Source organism: Equus asinus, chromosome 9, assembly GCF_041296235.1.
Source record: "Equus asinus isolate D_3611 breed Donkey chromosome 9, EquAss-T2T_v2, whole genome shotgun sequence".
NCBI classification, from domain to species: domain Eukaryota; kingdom Metazoa; phylum Chordata; class Mammalia; order Perissodactyla; family Equidae; genus Equus; species Equus asinus.
Window position 1 is genome coordinate 95,979,453 of NC_091798.1, and position 21,266 is coordinate 96,000,718.

Genomic DNA, 21,266 nt, shown 5'->3' on the forward strand with positions numbered 1-21,266 from the left:
TATACAAGGGTGAGGTTTTGTTGGAGCAAAATTTGTCCACTGCCGCAGTGCTAGGAAAAATGGGCGTACTTAGGGAGGTATGAATGGGCAGGCACCCCACCCCCCGGCCAGGTCAGTTTCTTTGATTTCCTTAGAATTTCCAGGATATATGTGTGTTTGATAAATACTTATCATGTTGGCCTATTGGAAATTTTATTGCGGAAATAGCATGGCTGTAGGAGGTTTTCAGTGAAAGAACAGAACCACTTGGGAAATGACGTCCCCTCTCTGGCCAGCACTCTACTCCAGATCAGCAGGAAATACACTTATTATATGTGTGTGGATGCTTTGTCTGTGATTGTCACATCACAGAGACGCAACAAGAAGAAGAGGGATAGAGAAAAGGACTGGCATTTGGAACAACAGACAGAATTCCTTCAGTCTTTTACTTCCCAGATGATGTCTGTGGGTGATTTCTTGAGCTTAAAAGGAAACTTAAATGGTCTTTTTTTAATAAAATAGGAAGGCCACATTGGGCTACTAGATAGTCCACATTTTAACTGCATACAGCCTGAATTCACAAGAGGCAGCTGATGAAATGGAAAACTCAGTGGGAAATGGGAAACGTCTGACAGACACTGAGCTCTGTCTTGGGTGTTCACTTGCCTCGTAAGAATGAGCAACCCCTCAGCCTCCCTTCATTTCATCACATCATTTGCAAATGGAGTAAAAAATATCTACCTTCCCTATGTGGTCTTGTGATCATCTTCATAATACAGGAAGATGAGAGAAACAAATTAATTTCACTTTATTCTTAATATCTCCAAAGCACCTAGTTGACTTTGAAATAATTTTCCCATTTCCATGTGGCTATCTTGTTATTACAGATTCAGCCTCTGTCGTAGTCTGTGACCCCCTCCCCCGTAACCCCCATAGCTGAACTTCTGCTGTCTACTAACAGTGTAGAATCAGCACGCGGACCCGGGTCTTCACCTGCCCCCGACCCCACCCCACACTTATGCTACGGTGCTAAAGTGTGCAGCAGAGTCCTCGGAGAGTTCATGAGGGACCCTACTTACCTCATATTGAAGAAGCAAGTTCCCATATCTGGGAGAAGGAGTTTTTCACCTTGCAGATTTGAGTGGGAAAATGCTAAACACGATTTTTACTAAAACAAGATCTAAATAACAAAATTGAATCTATTTCAAAAGGAATAGATTGCCAGTGGCTGTGGATCATGGAAAGAAAGGCAAATGTTGTCGAGAGACCACTTGCCTCACACTTGACACATCTCACTGTATGTAACGTCTACTACAACCTCACAAAAAGAAGACTCTTAGCCCAATAATACACATGAAAAGTGCTAGACTCCAAGAGATACCCAGAGAGAGGACAGATCAATTCCAAACCCAGATGTGGGTGATGACTCCTCCCTGCCTGGTTCGCAGTGCTGCTCATGCCCAGAAAGGTGGCTGTACACTCAGAATGCTCTAGGAGATTCCTGGTTGGTGCAAAGAGTTGGATTTAAATTATCTCTAAAACAATTATTTCCAAATCTGTCATCAGTGATATCTAGAGGAGTTTTTTTTTTATTTTTTTTTTAAAGATTGGCACCTGAGCTAACAACTGTTGCCAATCTTCTTCTTTGTTTTTAAATTTTTTTCCTGCTTTATCTTCCCAAACCCCCTGTACATAGTTGTATACCTTAGTTGCAGGTCCTTCTAGTTGTGGGATGTGGGACGCCCCCTCAACGTGGCCTGACGAGCGGTGCCATGTCCGCACCCAGGATCCAAACCCTGGGCCGCCACAGTGGAGCGCGCGAACTTAACCACTCGGCCACGGAGCCAGCCCCTAGAAGAGTTTTTAAAAACAGAGATGCCTGGACTCCACACCTGGAGTTTTTGATGCAAGAAGTCTAAAGAGTTCTTGGAAATTCCTATCTCAAGAGTTCTGGTGCAAAACCAAGTTTTGGAAGGACTGCTCTTAGTAACTTCCAATTCCAATCACTTTGCCCATCAAAGTTTTTTTTTTTTTTTTGGAGGGAGTGGTAATTAATCTGAATATAGCACAGCTGTCTTTAAAGAGGAACACACACATAGCTAATTAAAGTAACCTGCTAAGGAGACCAAAGTGATTCATTCTATTCTGATGTGTTTCATTTGGACTCTAACTCCAGTCAACTATCTTGTAAATGCTTTGGCTATGAGAGAAAGTCAAGGAAAAGGTGCAGACAACTCTAACAAACTCTTCCTTCCTTTCAAAAAGCAAATCAAAGAACACTCCTCAGTCACGGAGAATCAACCTATGTCTGGGACAGGACTGATTTTACTGATGTTGACTCGCCCCTCTCTGAAAAACCACTGCAGTCATAAATAAAGGGGCTTCAAGAGGAGGCCACTCATGCTGTCTCATTTTTATTTGACATTTCATGACATAATCTGCAGAATGTGTGCTTTGAATTAGATCTATAGGGCCCCTGCAGTTGTGACTAAAGCCCAAAGATGGAGGAAATGCAAGTACAGTAGAGATCTCCTAAAGCAGACACCTTTAAGCAGAAGGAAGCCGCTTCACATCCAGAGAGCAGAGGACAGGGTCAATCTCAAGAGCATTGTGCCCATCTACGTTCACTCCAGTCTTTGAATATTAGCTCTCCCCGTGGTTATAGACGTGTCTCCAGGAGTGTCTGCAGAGTACCATCTATCACCCCAGCATTCCTCTCACTCAGGCTTCCCCAGCCCCTTCCTCCCTCGCACGAGCTGCTTCATTGCCCCCTTCACATCCTTGTTCCTCAGGGTATAGATGAGGGGATTGGCACTGGGGGTGCCGATGGTATAGAAGAGGGTGAGGAACTTGCCCTGATCCTGGGAGTAGCTGTTGGCCGGCTGCAGGTACATGTAGATGATGGTTCCATAGAAGAGGGAGACTACCGTCAGGTGAGAAGAGCAAGTGTTGAGAGCCTTCTTGCGCCCCGCTGCCGACTTGATCCTCAGCACAGTGGCAGCGATCACACCATAGGAGAAAAGGATCAAGGTGAGGGGCAGCAGGAGAAGGGCGACCCCCAGGGCAAAGGCAAACGCTTCTACCAGCATGGTGTCTTCACAAGACATGGCAATCAAAGCAGGCATCTCACACAAAAAGTGGTCCACCCTGCGACACCCACATCGAGAGAGTTGCATCGTCTGGGGACACATGACAAAGGAGTTTAGAAAGCCACAACACCAAGCCACGGCCACCAACTTCAGGCAGAGACGTGTGTGCATGACCACAGTGTAATGCAGGGGCCGGCAGACGGCCACATAGCGGTCATAGGACATGACAGCCAGGAGAACACACTCAGTCGAGCCCAACACCATGTAGATATAGAGTTGGGCCACACAGCCATGGTAGGTGATGGTCTTCTCTGGACCCCAAAGGTTCCACAGCAGCTGGGGGACAATGCTCGTCGTAAAGCAGAGGTCCAAGAATGACAGGTTCCCTAGAAAGAAGTACATGGGTGTGTGGAGCCTGGTGTCCATGATCGACAAGAGGATGATGGCAGTGTTGCCCAGCAGGGCCAGGATGTAAAAGACCAGGATAAAAGCAAAGAGAATTATCTCCGGTCGAGGCCGATCAGAAAACCCCACCAGGATGAATGCCTGTTGGTAGCTGTCATTGTCTCTTCCCATAATCTTCCCCAGCTGTTATGGAGATGCGGAAAAAAAGAATTGGATGAGGCCGCAAATGAAGACTGCACCCAACACTCTCCAATTTCCATTTATGGGTCTGCAAAGTTAGGAGAGTCATTCTCTTTTTAGCATACACTAATTGACACCTATTGTATGCTAAGTAGTGTGCCAAATGCCCCTGGAGGGTAGAGGATGAATTGACCCAGGAGTTGGCCTCCTAGGTAAATAACACAAAGAAGGGAGAAAATGAAAGTTCTCTAGAAGAAGATTTGTTGAAAAGCTGAGTGTTTTGCAAATTATTTCCAATTCACCAGGGAAACCCCTGTAGGAGTTCCTATTAGGGGAGACTGCAGTAACTGAGGGGGGTTTTAGTAGTTTTCCAAATAACAGGTAAGAATTTTACATGTGGCAGATTGAGGAAAACACGTCTCAAGAAGAGGAACCAGTGCGCTCAAAGGCACAAAGGACCAAATTCATGGATGATGCTCAGGGAATCCACGAATGTACCTGCCAGGCAACTCCTTAATGACGTGGAATTTTATTGAGATTAAACACAATGCTTTTTGACCCTGAAAGAAGTTGAGATAAGAGACTGGATTCTGCCTTTATGAAAGGCACGTCTGCGAATGTGTGGCCTGAAATCCAGTTTTTCTCTCCATATCTTGGTGCTTCCTTGTGCAAGCTGGAAAGCAGGTTATGTCCTCTCTAAATCTACACGCAGACCTCACATGCCTATGTGACTGGGGACACTGGGTATATGCCCTCAACATTCTCTGCTCTTCACAGTTTCTGCAGTTTATGCCAAGGGCTTTGATGGGGCTCTGCCTCCAGCACCAGTGTGCAGCCAGCTTGCATCAGCTGTGGTGATAGCAGATGGCAACACACAGAAGGGAGCAGCAGGAAGAAGACTATGGAAACATTTGGAAAGACGGGTATCTCCATGCGGCTCTGTCATCGCCTGTTGAGACCAGTGGAGAAGCTAAGAGCTCTATCCAGCCAGAGCCACAGGTGGACATTCTGTCCATTTCCAGTCACTGCGTCAGGCACAGGACCCTCAGCAAAGCCCATGAAGAATGATCAGAAGCATCCGGCCAAGGACCGAAGCCTGCAGCACGGCCTTATGAGGTCAGCCGAACACTCAAGGGGAGACTGTCCCACACACTTTGCTGTGTCGGTTGTGAAGAACAACACACACTTCTATATCCACAGACCTGTCACAAGCCTTCACCCACACTCAAGAGAACAAATAAAAGACCCCACAAGTGGCGACGACAAGCTACACAACTTACTCAGCAACCTGCATCACTTAGGGCCTGACTCCTCAGTCAAAATTGCAAATTTATCACATTATCTTTTTACAATTTACCTACTCTAAGTGATGGTTTCTCAACCTATTATTCTTTCATTCGGGATGACCCAATGCTTGGCCTCATGCCCGAGACCCAGAGGCTCTCCTCTATTTCGCCTAACGGTATAAATCAGTGAGCCTAGTTTTTTAATGGGTTTTGGCTCATATTCTGAGTTCAGAACCATGAAATTGCAAGGAACTGAGCTGTTGAAAATGGAAATTGAAAAGGAATGCAGTCGTTCAAACACCTATAGTAGTTTAGTTGGCACATAACACTGTAAGTGTGTGCTGATTTTGAAAGCTTCGGCCTAAAGGTCTGAAATTGGATCGAAGCATTGGGCTGGATTCTCTGACAGAGGGTTACACCCAAGCATTCTAAGCAACCATCACTCTTTTCACAGTTACAACACGTTAAACATTTCACAGCTTTCACACCCACAGTCCTGGGCCCTCCTCACAGCAGCCCTGCAAGATGGACAAGCCAAGCATTAGGATCTCCACGTTAGGGACCAATGGCCTCAATGACAGGGAGGTCGAAAGAACAGCCAGTGCTCGCACTAAAGCTTCATGTCAGAGCAAGGTCACGTCAGAGCCAGTCCCACCCGTTAGCTCCGAGTCCCATTGGCTCTGCCTCCCTCCCCTGTTTCTATCTATTTAAACTTGTTTAAAGTCGATCATTTACTCCTGCTCCCCCACCGATCGGCAGGTACAGGTCTGACAGTAGAGCCATCACGTGAGCACTAGCTGGGGAGAAGCTTGCGATAGTTCTCAGCGTTGCCAGGATGGCTTGCAAAGCTTGATGTGGCACTGTGCCCAAACAGGACAACACAGAGATCTTCCGTTCAAATTGGCTCTCATTTCATGAGGAGACTGAAAAGGATGAGGACATGTGTGCATCTAGGCTCAGGGGATGCCCAACGGGGAATGAGGTAGTGAGTAGACATAATCTGTCCTCATCTATCTGTCTGAGACCCACTTTGTTGGAACTTGGGGCATTCGATTGCTTGTGAATTGGGTGCAGTGACTGCTCCAAATGGAGTGAAAGTGCGAGTGGGTGTTGGGAACCATCTTGCTCTGGTGCTTTGATAAAACTGTCACAAAGATAATTATACCCATACGCAAGGGACCAAGGGTACAGAAATAAGACTCATTGCTACAACAAAGCTCATATCGAAATCCTCACTGCTGTTCTTCCCAGAAAGTGAAAGATCTACGATCTGTCAGCTCTCCTTACTTCAATTCCAGAGATCAGCCAAGAATTTTCTCAGGGATGAGGCAGCTAATTCTGGTCCCTTTCACTTTCTCGATCTTCCGAAGGAAATTCCAACAAAAACTCTGATGGGAGATTGAGCACAAAAATAGAGCCTTCCCCAGTGAGGAGTTAATGAACTTCTAAGCAGCACAGCTTGGAAGAGAAATAGTTAGCTGAGGGCAAAAGCTACCAGGACTGACCAGAGGGCATCTCTGCAGCTTAGTGGGCACAGTGGCACACAGCCACATTTCAACCAGCATATTTCATCTCACACCCGTATATAAGGTGCCTTAGGGCTAAGGGGATGGCAGACGGCCCCCAGGGATAAAGGAAAGAGCAACTAGTTCTAAGTGCTTGAAGAACAAACATGATGTCATTTTACTGTGCATACCAAGGGGATGAGAGGACAATTTTAACACCCCGTCGCCTTGGGAATTTGAAATAGTCTGGGGGCCTGAGGACAGACATCAGCTTATTTACAGAGCTAAGACCTCAGGGAGTGGGGTTTGCATCCAGAGGTTGGCCCCGGCCCCCATGTATGAAGGCAGAGCTCACCAGGAAAGCATCACAAAAGTTCCCAAACATGAGACTCCAGTTTTCTTAAAGAGAGAATTGATGTCTGGGTTTTATGTAAAAATGAAAGTAGATCAATTTCTTCATTTGATCCCGGACTGACAAAGTTAAAACCATGACACTGTGGGGAGCCAAGAGTTGAATCCGCACCCTCCTACACGGGAAGGGAGACACAGACACAGAGAAGTCTTGGGTCCGTCACTGCCCTGTTGAGAAGCCCAGAGAAGCTTCACTTCTTCCCTCGACTCCACCCGATGTGTCTTCATCTCCTACATGATGGGGCCCTGTCGTGGGCTGGTGTTCAGCCAGTCCAGTCCAGTCCAGGTGACCAGACAGTGTCTATGCCCCACCCCACCCCACATTTGCTGTGCACATGTCGTTCTCGTCTCGCCTCCTGCACACCTCCGAAACCAAAGACAAATAGGAGTGTCAGCCATCTGTACAACTGGCAAAAATAATTTGATTGCAACATTTTATTTAACTACTTAAATTTGCATTGGCACTACCACTTGCTTTAAGACAGGAATCTCTTTGAATAGTAGCAGAAAACACAATATATCTGATTTTCTTGGATCCTAGCTGTTCATACTTTATTGATAAAAAAAAAAAATACAATCTTGCATGCAGCTTGAAAAAGATTAACTTCTAAATTTACATGTAAAGGGATTAATTTCCAGATGTGTTGTGACTTACTCAAGGTCAGACTGCTGGTGGCTAGTGGCTGCCAAAACCAGAACCAGCTCTCTCAGACCTTAAGGCACACTCTTCCCATCAAGTCAGATAAAACGCAACGGATACTCATTGAGGTGGAAGATGGTTAGATTCCAACTATGGTTTTTCAGGCTACAAACAACAAGGTTAAGCCCTTTTTTCAAAGAATAAAAATGTGTGTTTGCTGCATAGGATCCTGTCTTTTCTTGGACTTTGAAAATAGGCAGCCTTGCCCCAAACTGGAGTGAAGTTCTGCGTTTGAACCTTAATATGGCACCTTTTCTCTGTGCAGTACTGGAGATTGGAGCTCTTAGCATGATTTGGCGTTTCCCTTTGTTAGAGGGTGAATGGTCTGGGCCAGAACAGGGATGTGACCTGATGTTCATACCCCTAATTATCCTGCACCTTAATTATCTTTTCTTATTTCAGAAATTACGTGAAGCTTTTAAATATGCAATTAAGGCCCCTGAGAATGGTGGTAAACCTATGTTCTTTACTCAGATAGCAGATATTCCTGAAGTTCTTCATCTCTCCAAAATTTCACTTGGATTGGTAAATTTGTGTGTATGTGTCTGAGTGTAGCTATATTTTTTTCCTGGAAGAATCTACAACTCTTTACATGTGCATTCCTTAGTGTCTACTTATAAATAGATTGAGATTCACATAAAATGGCTTACATTTGGGCGTTGTCAATTTTGATGGAGTGTTGTAACTGTTAGTGATTTTCCTGCTTCCCGTGAAGTCTGCATCTTGGTGGCTGATACACGTATTTCTGTCTGTGTTCACTTGTTTGACTTCAGATGTACGCGTGAGATCTTGGCAATGAAGTGCTTAAGATTCCTGTTATAGAATGTGGAATCCTTAGGACCAAAATCCTAGAAATATTTAGACCTTATAGGAATTTCCTAAAAATAATTTGGTCCTTGAACAGTAATAGCAATACTGTGACAACTGAAAAGGTCAGTCAGGGAGCTGACCGACAGTTGGCCCCTAAGTTTGGCCCGACTCTCCCTGTAGCCATAAAACACAGACAGGTCACCCATTGTCTCCAGGCTGGCGGGTCTCACAGTGTGGGCCCAGGGCCAGCAGCATCAGCATCCTCGGGGAATTGGTTAAAATTCCAAATTCTTTTCTTCTTCTTTCACATGTGTCTTTATTCTCCAGCTTTCTTGAGATATAATTGACATACGACATTGTGTAAGTTTAAGATATACAGCAGGATGATTTGATAGACGTATATATTGTGAAATGATGACCACAGTAGAGTTAGTTCACACCGCCACCACCTTGTTTACTGTTTTTGTGTGACGAGAACATTTCAGGTCTACTCTCTTAGAAACTTTAGAGCACACACTGTCTTATTAACTCTGGTCACCATGCTGTACATCAGCTCCCAGAACTTATCATCTTCTAATTGGAGGTTTGTACCCTTTGACCAACATCTCCCCATTTTCCCCATCCCCTGGCCTCTGGCTGTTTCTATGCCTCTGTTTCTAAGAGTACAGTTTTTTTTTTAGATTCTTCATGTAGTGAGATCATACGGTATTTGTTTTTCACTGCCTGACTTATTTCACTTAACAAAATGCCCTCAAGGTCCATCTACATTGTCCCAATGGCAGGATTTCCTTCTTTCTCATGGCTGAATACTATTCTATAGTGTGTACAGACATATTTCGGAGATATTGCAGGTTCAGTTCCGGACAACTGCAGTAAAGCAAATATGGCGATAAAGAGAGTCATACAAATTTTTTGGTTCCCCAGTGCATATAAAAGTTATGTTTACACTATACTGCAGTCTATTAAGTATGCAATAGCATTCTGTCTTTAAAAATGTACATACGTTAATTTAAAAAATACTTTATTGCTAAAACATGCTAACCATCATGTAAGTCCTCAGTGAGTCATAATCTTCTTGCTGGTGGAGGGTCTTGCCTTGGTGTTGATAGCTGCTGACTGGTCAGGGTGGTGGGTACTGAAGGTTAGAGTGGCAATTTCTTAAAACAGGACAACAATGAATTTTGCAGCATCAATTGACTCTTTCTTTCATGAATGATTTCTCTGCAGCATGCCATACTGTTTGATAGCATTCTACCCACAGTAGAACTTCTTTCAAAATGGGAGTCGATCCTATCAAACTCCACCACTGCTCTATCAACTAAGCTTATGTAACATTCTAAATCCTTTGTTGTCACTTCATCAATCTTCACAGCATCTGCCCCAGGAGTAGATTCCATCTCAGGAAACCACTTTCTTTGCTCATCCATCAGAAGCAACTCCTCATCTGTTAAAGTTTTATCATGAGATTGCAGCAACTCAATCACATCTTCAGGCTCCACTTCTAAATCTAATTCTCTTGCTATTTCCACCACATCTGCAGTTACTTCCTCCACTGAAGACTTGAACTCCTCAAACTCACCCATGAAGGTTGGAATCAACTTCTTCAAACTCCTGTTAGTGTTGGTATTTTGACCCCTTCCCTAGAATCGCGAGTGTTCTTATTGGCATCTAGAATGGTGAATCCTTTCCAGAAGGTTTTCAATTTCCTTTGCCCAGATCCATCAGAGGAATCACTATCTATGGCAGCTGTAGCCTTATGAAATATATTTCTTAAATAATGAGACTTGAAAGGCAAAATTACTCCTTGACCCATGGGCTGTAGAATGGATGTTGGGTTAGCAGGCATGACAACAACATTAATCTCGTACATCTCCCACAGAGCTCTTGGGTGACCAGGCGCGTTGTCAATGAGCAGTAAGATTTCGGAAGGAACCTGTTTTTCTGAGCAGTAAGTCTCAACAGTGGGCTTAAAATATTTAGTGAACCATGTTTTAAACAGAGGTGCTGTCACCCAGGCTTTGTTGTTCCATTTATAGAGCAAAACAGAATAGGTGTAACATAATTCTTAAGGGCCCTAGGATTTTCAGAATAGTAAATGAGCATTGGCTTCAACTTAAAGTCACTAGCTTCATTAGTCCTGTACCTGAATGCAGAGTCCAGCCACATCCAGTCGGGGAGCACAGCCTGAGGCCCCATCAGACCAGGAGCTATTGTGGAGCCCAGCCTGCAGCCCTGCCCAACCAGGGAGTCCGATCAGTGGCACTACGTCTCCAGGGAACACAGAGTGTGACCTGCCCAACCAGAGGTGATTGCAGAGCCTTGCTAATGGCCCACTTCACGTGACCATGGAACACAGACAGCAGCCCCATTGACCGGGGAGTCCACTGAGCAGCCCCACTTGAAGACAGAGCTCAGCCAGCAGGCCCCCCAAATACATAGTCCAGCCAGCTGCACCCAACCCCTGAGATGAAGCACAGGTAATGGCCTCACCCATCTAGTGACCCCAATAGCAGACCCTGCTGCCCAAGAACGCTATCAGCTGATCTGTCCAGTACCCCAAGCTAAGCCGACTGGTGAACATCTTTCCCTACCAAAGCAAACCTGTAAGTCTGGACAAGGAGACTGCCTACTCAAATGCACAGAAATCAATGCCAGGACTCGAGGCTCCCAAAGGATCATGCAGACGTGACACTACCAAGGGAAATAATGAAGGTCTGTGTGGGGCCTGGAGCTGGTGTATTACATTAAGAACATTCAGATTATGACCTGCTGAATGAGGGGGCACGTGCCACCCACAGGGGTCAGCAGGTGGCTCCCTTGACACTGAGCTCCCACTTTGGGGAAGTAAAACCCTGGGTCGTTTTGAGGGAAGATGTGGTTTCAGTACCCTCACATGAAGGAAGTAGAGTCACAAGATTCATTACTTACAGATCCCAGAACAGGGGGCACAAGGAGCCAGGGAAGGGCAGTCCTCTGTCCCAGGTCACCAGCGAGCAGGTGGAGAGCAGGGCAGCAGGCACCTGTTACTTACGAGGTGGTTAGGGTGGAGGTCACTAACTTTTAATGGGCTCAACTCTAAGTGGTTATTTTAAAAGGTGCCCCGGGAGTAGCAAAAGGGAACCTGAGGTGGACATCCTAAGGTCAGATCCTCATCTAAGCACCCAGACTTCCAGACTCTGGGGTGTGAGCAGGGTTGTCATACTGTAAATTCTGAGGCAGTGACTCAGAATGGCCACTTTCTCATCACAAGCTCCAATAACTGACCCTAAAGAAATGGAGATCTATGAACTCTTTCACAAGGGATTCAGAATAATCCTCTTAAAGTAGTTCAGTAGGGCCTGCCCCGTGGCTGAGTGGTTCAGTCGATGTGCTCCGCTTTGGCAGCCCAGGGTTTCACTGATTCAGATCCTGACCACAGACATGGCACCGCTCCTCAAGCCATGCTGAGGCGGCGTCCTACATGCCACAACTAGAAGGACCCACAACTAAAATATACAACTATGTACTGGGAGGACTTGGGGAGAAAAAGCAGGAAAAAAAAAGATTGGCAACAGTTGTTAGCCCAGGTGCCAATCTAAAAAGAAAAAAAAAAAGTAGTTTAGTGAACTACAAGAACAGAGACAACTAAACAAAATTAGAGAAACAACACATGAACAAAATGAGAAGTTCAACAAGGAACTAGAAACCATCAAAAAAAGGAGAAAACAAAAATCCTGGAGCTGAAGAATACAATGACTCAGCTGAAGAATTCAATAGAGAACTTCAACAGAGACTCAACCAAGCAGAAAAATCGGTGAACTCAAAGACAGGCCATTTGAAATGATCCAATCAGGGGAGCAAAAAAAAGAAAAGAAAAAGAGTGAAGAAGGCCTGCAGGACGTGTGGGACATCATTAAAAGAACAATATAGTCATGGCCACGTAACAATGTTCTGGTCAACAACAGACCACGTATACGTTGGTGATCCTATAAGATTAGCACTATACAGCCCAGATGTGTGGCAGGCTGTACCATCTAGGTTTGTGTAAGGACACTCCATGATGTTTGTGCAATGATGAAATTGCCTCACAACACATTTCTCAGCACATATCCCCATCACTGAGTGATGCGTGACTGGATATTCACTATGAGAATCCTGGAAGGAGAAGAAAAAGAGAAGGGGACAGAAAGTCTATTTAAAGAATTAATAGCTGAAAACTTCTTAAACTTGGGGAGAGAAATGGACATCCAGATACATGATTCCTAAAGAACCCCAAATTAGCTGAACCTGAAAAGGGCTATGTCAAGACACATGATAATTAAATTGCCAAAAATCAAAGACAGAGAATTTTGGAAGCAGCAAGAGAGAAATGACTCATCACATACAAAGGAGCCTCCATAAGACTATCAACAGGTGTTTCAGCAGAAACTTTGCAGGCAGAGAGTGAGAAGGACGATATGTTCAAAATGTAGAAAGAAAAGAACCGTCAAGCAAGAATATCACACTGGCAAAGCTGTCCTAGAGACACAAAGGAGAGAGAAAGACTTTTGCAAACCAAGAAAAACTCAGCGGCAGTACACTCTTTGACATCAGCTTCAAAAGAATCTTTTCGGACACTGTAACCCCTCACATGAGGGAAACAATAGAAAGAATAAACAAATGGGACTTCATCAGACTAAAGAGCTTCTTCAAGGCAAGGGAAAACAGGATTGAAACAAAAAAACAGACCACTGATTGGGAAAAAATATTCACAAGTTATTTATCTAACAAAGGGTTAATCTCCATAATATACAATGAACTCACACAACTCAACAATAAAAAAATCAAACAACCCAATTACAAAATGGGCAGGGGACATGAACAGACATTTCTCCAAAGAAGATATACAGATGGTCAATAGACACATGAAAAGATGCTCATCATCACTAATCATCAGGGAAATGCAAATCAAAACTACACTAAGATATCACCTTACACCTGTTAGAATGGCAAAAATATCCAAAACCAAGAGTGACAAATGTTGGAGAGGCTGTGGAGAAAAGGGAACCCTCATACACTGTTGGTGGGAATGCAAACTGGTGCAGCCACTATGGAAAACAGTATGGAGATTCCTCAAAAAGTTAAGCATAGAAATACCTTATGACCCAGCCATCCCACTACTGGGTATCTATCCTAAGAACCTGAAATCAGCAATTACGAAAGTTCCATGCACCCCTATGTTCATCGCAGCATTATTCACAATAGCCAAGTCATGGAACCAACCTAAGTGCCCAGCAACTGATGATTGGATAAAGAAGATGTGGTATATATATACAATGGAATACTACTCAGCCATAAAAAAGGACAAAGTCGTCCCATTCACAACAACATGAATAGACCTTGAGGGTATTATGTTGAGTGAAATAAGCCCGACAGAGAAAGACGAACTCTATATGACTCCACTCATAGGTGGTAGTTAACATATAGACAAAGAGAACTGATCGGTGGTTACCAGGAGAAGGGGGGTGGGGGGAGGGCACTAGGGGTGAAGCAGTGTACCTACAGCACGACTAATAATGATGTACAACTGTAATTTCACAAGGATGTTAACTTTCATAACCTTAATAAAAACAAATTAAAAAAAAAGAAAAAGAAAAACTCAGGAAGTTTTTAGACCTGCCTTACAAAAAAATGCTAAAACGCATTCTTCAAGGTGAAATGAAAAGATGCTAATTAGCTTCATGAAAACGTATAAATATATAAAACTCATTGATAAAGATAAATATATAGTCCAAGCTAGATTCTCTAATATTGTAATGGTGGTGCACAAATCACTTACAACTCTAGTTTAAAAGTTAAAAAAACAAACATATTAAAAATAACTATAACTATAATGATATGTTATTGGATACACAATATTAAAAAGATGTAGATTAGCGCACCAATAATCTAAAACGTGGGGGAGGAGAAGTAAAAGCATAAAGCTTTTATATGCTATCAAAGTTAAATTGTTATCAGCTTAAAATAGGATGTTATAACTGTAAGATCTTTTATGTAAGTTTCATGGTAAAGAGAAAGGAAAAACCTTTAGTAAATACACAAAAGATTATGATAAAGAAATCAAAGCATATCACCCCCAAAACTCATCAAATCACAAAGGAAGAAGGCAAGAGAGGAAGAAAAGAATAAAGGATCTACCAAACAGTCAGAAAACAATGAACAAAATGGCAATAGTAAGTCCATACTCATCAATAATTACTTTAAATGTAAATGTATTACATTCTTCAATTAAAAGACATAAAATGGCCAAGTCGATAAAAACAAGATCCAACAAGAAGTTGCCTGCAAGAGACTCACGTTGGCTTTCAGACTCACATAGGCTGAGAGTGAAGGGGTGGGAAAACATGTTTGAAGCAAGTGGTAACCAAAAGAAAGCAGGGGCGCCTATAGTTGTATCAGACAAAATACTTTAAATAAAAAGGGTCAAAGAGAGAAAAAAGTCATTATATAATGATAAAGGGGTCAATTCATTAAGAAGATGGACAATTATAACTGTTTCTGCACCTACTATCAGAGCACTTAAATATATAAGGCATATATTAACAGAACTAAAAGGAGAAATCAACAGCAATACAGTAATAGATGGGGACTTTAATACCCCACCTCACAATGGGTAGATCATCCAGACAGAGAATTAATATGAAAGCCGCGCATTCGAACAAAACTACAGACTAAATGGACCTGACAGACATATACAGAACATTCCAACCAACAGGAGAAATATGCACACTCTTCTCAAACTCACACGGAACATTCTCCAGGATAGATCATATGTTAGGCCACAAAACAACTCTTAACAAATTCAAGAAGATAGAAATTATATCAAGTATCATTTCCAACTGCAATGGTCTCAAACTAGAAATCAGTAACAGGAGAAAATGTGGAAAATTTACAAACACTTGGAAATTAAACAATGCACTCATGAACAACTAGTGGACCAAAGAAAAAAATCAAAAGGTAAAGAAAAAAATATTGAAACAAGTGAAAATGAAACACAACATAACAAAACCAGTTGGATATGGTAAGAGCAGTTTAAGAGGAAAGTTTTAGCTATTAGCACTTTCATCAAGAAGAAAGAAAGACCTCAAATTAAAAACCGAACTTTATACCTAAAGGAACTAGAAAAAGAAGAATAAACTAAGCCCAATGTTACCAAAAGGAAGAATATAATAAATAAATGAATTAGATAATAGAAAAGATTAACAAAACTAAGTCAGTACTTTGAAAAGATAAACAAAACTGACAAACCTATAGCTAGATTTAGCAAGAAAAAAGAGACGTCTTGAATAAATAAAATTATAAATGGAAAAGGAGACATTAAAACATATATCATAGAAATACAAAGGATCACATAAGACAGCTATGAATAATTATACACCAACAAATTGAACAACCTAGAAGAAATGGATAAATTCCTAGAACTAAACAACCTGCCTACTCTGAATCATGAAGAAATGGAAAATCTGAAAAGACCTATAAGGAATAAGGAGATTGAATTAACAATTAAAAATCTTCTCTGAACACAGAAAAGCCCAGAACCAAATGGATACGTTGGCGAATACTACCAAACATTTAAATAAGAAATAATGCCAATCCTTCTCAACCTTTCCAAAAAATTGAAGAGGAAGGAACACGCCCAGACTCATTTATGAGGCCAGCATTACCCTGATACCAAAGCCAGATAAGAACCCTACAAGAAAAGAAAGTTATGGACCAATATTTATGCTGAAATTGGAACCAAAAATTCTCAACAAAATATTAGCAAACCAAATTCAGTGGCACATTAAAAGGATCATTCTTTCACTCATATGTGGAATATGAACAAATTCATGGAAAAAGAAAGCAGTTCAGTGGTTACCGGGGAAGGGAGGTGGGGGGTGGGCACGGGGAAGGGAGGTGGGGGGTGGGCACAGAGGGTAAAGGGGAGCATTTATGTGGTGACAGTCAAGAAACAATGTACAACTGAAATCTCACATTGATGTAAACTATTATGAACTCAATTTAAAAAATTTTTTTAAAAAGCGTTATTCACCATGATCAAGTGCAATTCATCTCTGGCATGCAAAGATGGTTCAACATACGCAAATCAATAAATGTGATACACTACATCGATAGAATGAAAGATAAAAAATATATGATCATTTCACTATATTCAGAAAAAGAATTGGACAAAACTCAACATTCTTTCATGATAAAATCTCTCAACAAATTGCATATAGAAGGAGAGTACCTCAACATACTAGAGGCCATACACCACAAACCCACAGCTAACATCATACTCAATGGTGAAAAGTTGAAAGCTTTTCCTTTAAGATCAGAAACAAGACAAGAGCGCCCATCTCCTCACTCCTATTCAACATAGTTCTGGAAGTCCTGGCCAGAACAATCAGGAAGGAAAAAGAAATAAAAGGCATCCAAATTGGAAAGAAAGAAGTAAAATTGTCTCCGTTCACAGATAACATGATCTCATATATAGAGAACCCTAAAGACTCTACCAAAAAAATGCTATAATTAATTTTAAAAATTCAGAAAAGTTGCAGAATGCAAAACAATATATAAAAATTAATTGTGTCTCTATATGCTAACAATGAGCTATCTGAAAAAGGAATAAAGAAAACAATTGCATTCACAATAGCAACCAAAAAAAATTAAATACTAGGAATAAATTTAACCAAAGAGGTGAAAAATCTGTAACTTAAAACAATGAAACATTGATTAAATTAAGGAAGACATGAATAAATGGAAAGAGATCCCGTGTTCATGGATCATAAGTGTTAATGTTGAAATGTCCATACTACCCAAAGCCGTCTATAGATTCAATGCAATCCCCTTTAAATTCCAATGGCATTTTTAGAGAAGTTTTTTAAAAACCATCTTAAAATTCATATGGAAGGAACCACAAAAGACCCCAATAATCAAAGTGATCTTCATAAAAAAGAACAAATCTGGATGCCTCACAAGTCTTGATTTCAGAAAGTATTTCAAAGCTGCAGTAATTAAAACAGTATGCTCATGGTATGAAAACAGTCATATAGACCACCGGAACAGAATAGAGAGCCCAGAAGTAACCCCACACATCTATGGCCAACTGATTCTGCACAGGGCTGCCAAGATTTTCCAATGGCAAAAGAATAGTCTCTTCAACAAGTGGTGTTGGAAAAACTGGATATCCACACGCAAAAGAAGGACATTGATCATTTATCTTAAACCATACACAGATACAAATGAATTTCAAAATGGATTAAATTGGATTAAAATGTAAACATAAGACCTGAAAGGGTAAAGCTTCTAGAGAAAAACCTCCATGACATTGGTCTAGGCAATGATTTCTTGCATATGACACCAAAAGCACAAGCAACAAAAGAAAAATAGACCAGGGAGACCACATCAAACTAAAAAAGCTTCTACATGGCAAAGGAAATAACAGACTGAATAGGCAGCCTATAAATGGGTGAAAACATTTGCAAACCATATATACGATAAGGGGTTAGTATCCAAAATATAAAAGGAACAGCTACAACTCTATGGCCTAATTGAAAAAGACAAATGACTCAACTGAAAACTGGGCAAGGACTGGACCAGACATTTCTCCAAAGAAAACTTAGGAATGGTCAACAAGTATGTGAAAAGATGCTCAAACATCCCTAATCATCAGGGAAGTGCAAATCAAAACCACAGTGAGATACCGCCTCACTCCAATTAGGCTGGCAATTATCCAAAAAAAAAAAGCATTGACAGTTGGTAATTACTAAAGTACAGAGAAGAAGGTGACAAATGTTAGCAAGGACGTGAAGAAATCAGAACTCATACAATATTGGTGGGAATATAAAGTGGGCAGTCAATATGGAAAACAGTGTGATGGCTCCTTAAAAAATTAAAAGTTGAATTACCATATGATCCAGCAATTCCACTTCTGGGCATATACCTGGAAGAAGTGAAAGCAGAGTCTTCAATAGATGTTTGTACACCCACATTCACAGCATCATTATTCACAATAACCAAGATATTGAAACAATCTAAACGTCTATCGACAGATGAATGGATAAAGAGAATGTGGTATATACATAAAATGGAATACTATCCAGCTTTAAAATGGAAGGAAATCCTGCTATATATGACAACATGGATGAACCTGGAGGACGTTATGCTAAGTGAAATAAGCCAGTCAGAGAGGGACAAATACTGTGTGAATTCACCTATGTGAGGTATTTAAAATAGTCAAAGTCGTAGAAACAGAAAGCAGAATTGTATTGTCAAGGTTGGAAGAGGGGAAATGGTGAGTTGCTGTACAAGTGATATAAAGTTTAATTTTGTAAGACAATTGAGTTCTAGAGATCTGCTGTACAATATTACTTAACAATATTGTATTGTGCTCTACAAATTTTTTATAGGATGGTTCTCACCTTAAGTTTCTTACTACAATAAAAGAAATAAACATAAAAATAAAATAGGGTGAAATATCCTGTTCCCTGATTATTTTAAAGTCTAAATCAAATAAGGCCTGCGTACAACATGCCACCTACAACAGAGCAGAAATGTATTTGCATTTTAATACTTCTGGAAGCAAGCTTACATTCCTTTCTGAAATGGGAAAATATTGCTGTCAAAAGATTTAACATTTTCAGAATACAGAGGAGTTGTTATACCACAAAAACTAAATATTGACTCTGAGGAAGCTCTTACTCGAAAATAATTGGCAAATCCCGGGGACTGCTGAAAACAAAAGTTGCTCCTTTGTTCAAAGGACTCCGACTTCATTATCAAGATGATATATTTCATTAACGGCTTTCTTTTGTTCCTTTTATGCATCTCAAACAACATCTTTGCAACTCTTGCTATTTGTCTCACTCTTTTTTGCCTGAAGTTGTCACCTGATACTCTGACAGGAACCCAGACTCCTCTGGACGTACAATTTAGGTCCTCCGCAGTCTCCACAACCAACCACCTGAACGTGGTCCAGAGAACGCCAGAAGGATGCTGGAGATCTGCAGGACTCAGAGAAGAGAATGCCTCTTTTGTGAATCGAATCCAGGTTACTTTTCAATGAAATAAGGTGAATATAGAAGGAAATTGCTGAAGATTTCTTAAATGTGGGCTGAGGCACAGCCATAAAAAATTAGTGACAGTTCTCTCTCCAAGCTGGGCTTGCATCAGCTTATCGCCAGCCCCTCAGAGTGTGGAAAAGTCTTTGCAATTGATAAGTTGTTCAACAGAAAAGCCAGTCAGTTTTATCCTCTCTGAACTTCTCTGAAGGGTGATGCTGATGGCAACATGAAAGAATGGAATGAAGTAATGGCTTTATAGCATGGAAAGAAAAATAGTGTTGTGAAATACAATATTTCATAAAGATGCCATAAAGTTCCCCAAAGGCAAGAAAATATAAATCTATTTATCCAAAGAGTTGCTCAACTTTCTGCTGAAGCGATCGATGAGTTAATATACACTGCCTTACATTTACAGTCGTGTACCACATGATGACGTTTTGGTCAATAACGGACTGTGCAGACGACGGTGGTCCCCTAAGATTAGTGCCATACAGCCTAGGTATGTAGTGGGCTATACCATCTAGGTTTGTGTAAGTACACTCGTGATGTTGGCGTAATGACGAAATCACCTAGTGACGCATTTCTCAGAATGTGTCCCCATCGTTAAGCAATGCATGACTTTAATTAACCGTGTAATTTTTTAACAAAAAACTGCCCATGATGGACATCAGTCTGTCCCTCTGCTCATTCTTTGATAGGGAGCCCATGAAAACAACCTAATGTGGCCAGAGACTCTATTTCAATCAATTTCTAGGACAATTTTATTGTTTTGAGGTCTTTCCCTCAGCTCACTCAGGCATATTCCCCAGGGTAAAGATCATTCTAAAGACAATAAATTAGAAGGAGTAGAAATCCCTCTAGAATGTTCCTTTCTACAAACTTAGCCCCTGAACTAATTACCTACATGAGGTAGCTCAGGTCTCAGAGGATCCAAGAGGATAAATCACAGACGGTGCCTCCCATGCCAGCCAGTTCTCTCTCTTGCAGGGCTGAATTCCAGCTGCTCCTGTCCCTCTCTCCTTTGAATCCTAGACCTGGAGAGAATCCTTCTCTTTTCTACCCAGGTCTCAACATTCCGAGTGTCACTCCCTGTCCGTCTACACCTCCTCTTCAACTCAAGGTACAACGGGTGGGAGAGGCCAAGTTAGGCTTGAGGACATGAGTCAGCACCCACTCCTCTTCTAGTGAATTCCAGAGATGTTCGCAGAGGCAGTTCTCTCTCTTACCCAGTGAAGGTAGGCGGTTCTAAGGAACAGGAAGTAAGGCACAGGACCCCAAATAAGAGCGTTCAAGCAATTTTCCCCTTGGACCTAATCATGACCCCTTCTCACCATCAGCACAGTGATTTTCAGGCCCAGGAACAGATTAAGTCTAAAAAAATGTATGCATTTCTGGGAGTCAGCAGCAAAGGAAAAGACAACGGCCAAAAGACTCAAGAGGAAAGACAGAGAAAATGATCATCAAGCGCACACTGAAACTCTAGTAGGCAGCAAGCACCAACCTAGGTGTTACATAAAAAACGTTAAGGGCATGTAGAATTTCTGCCACCTCATAGCTTACATGATGGGTGAGACAAATGGCTTAAGAAAAAGTAAAATTGGAACCAAGTCTAGAACGTTGAGGAGAATTTGGGGAAAGAAATAAAAAGACGTTACTAGGCTGGGTGAAAGATATATCATTTGCAAGAGAATCGAGGTAGCAATAACTGTAAGCGAGTTTTAAAGAAATAAGCAAGATCAGCCTAACATGAGCATTTATGTGGAGCAGTAGCTGAAGATGGAATTAGATTGACATTATGGAAGCAAATTAGATATTCCATTCTGAGTAACCACAGAAAC

At 41.7% G+C, this 21,266-nt stretch overlaps 1 protein-coding gene across 1 annotated transcript; it reads right to left on the reverse strand.

Moving 5' to 3' along the window:
• Positions 1-2,696: 2,696 nt before the first annotated feature.
• On the reverse strand, positions 2,697-3,644 carry LOC106821803 (putative olfactory receptor 2W6). Its single transcript, XM_014826676.3, has one exon. The coding sequence runs from the start codon at positions 3,642-3,644 to the stop codon at positions 2,697-2,699; it is 948 nt and encodes a 315-aa protein (XP_014682162.2).
• Between the last annotated feature and the right edge of the window lie 17,622 nt (positions 3,645-21,266).

Bases quoted from the DNA above. Each gene is read 5' to 3' on its own strand.
- LOC106821803 (XM_014826676.3), bottom strand. From the start codon at position 3,644: ATGGGAAGAGACAATGACAGCTACCAACAGGCATTCATCCTGGTGGGG.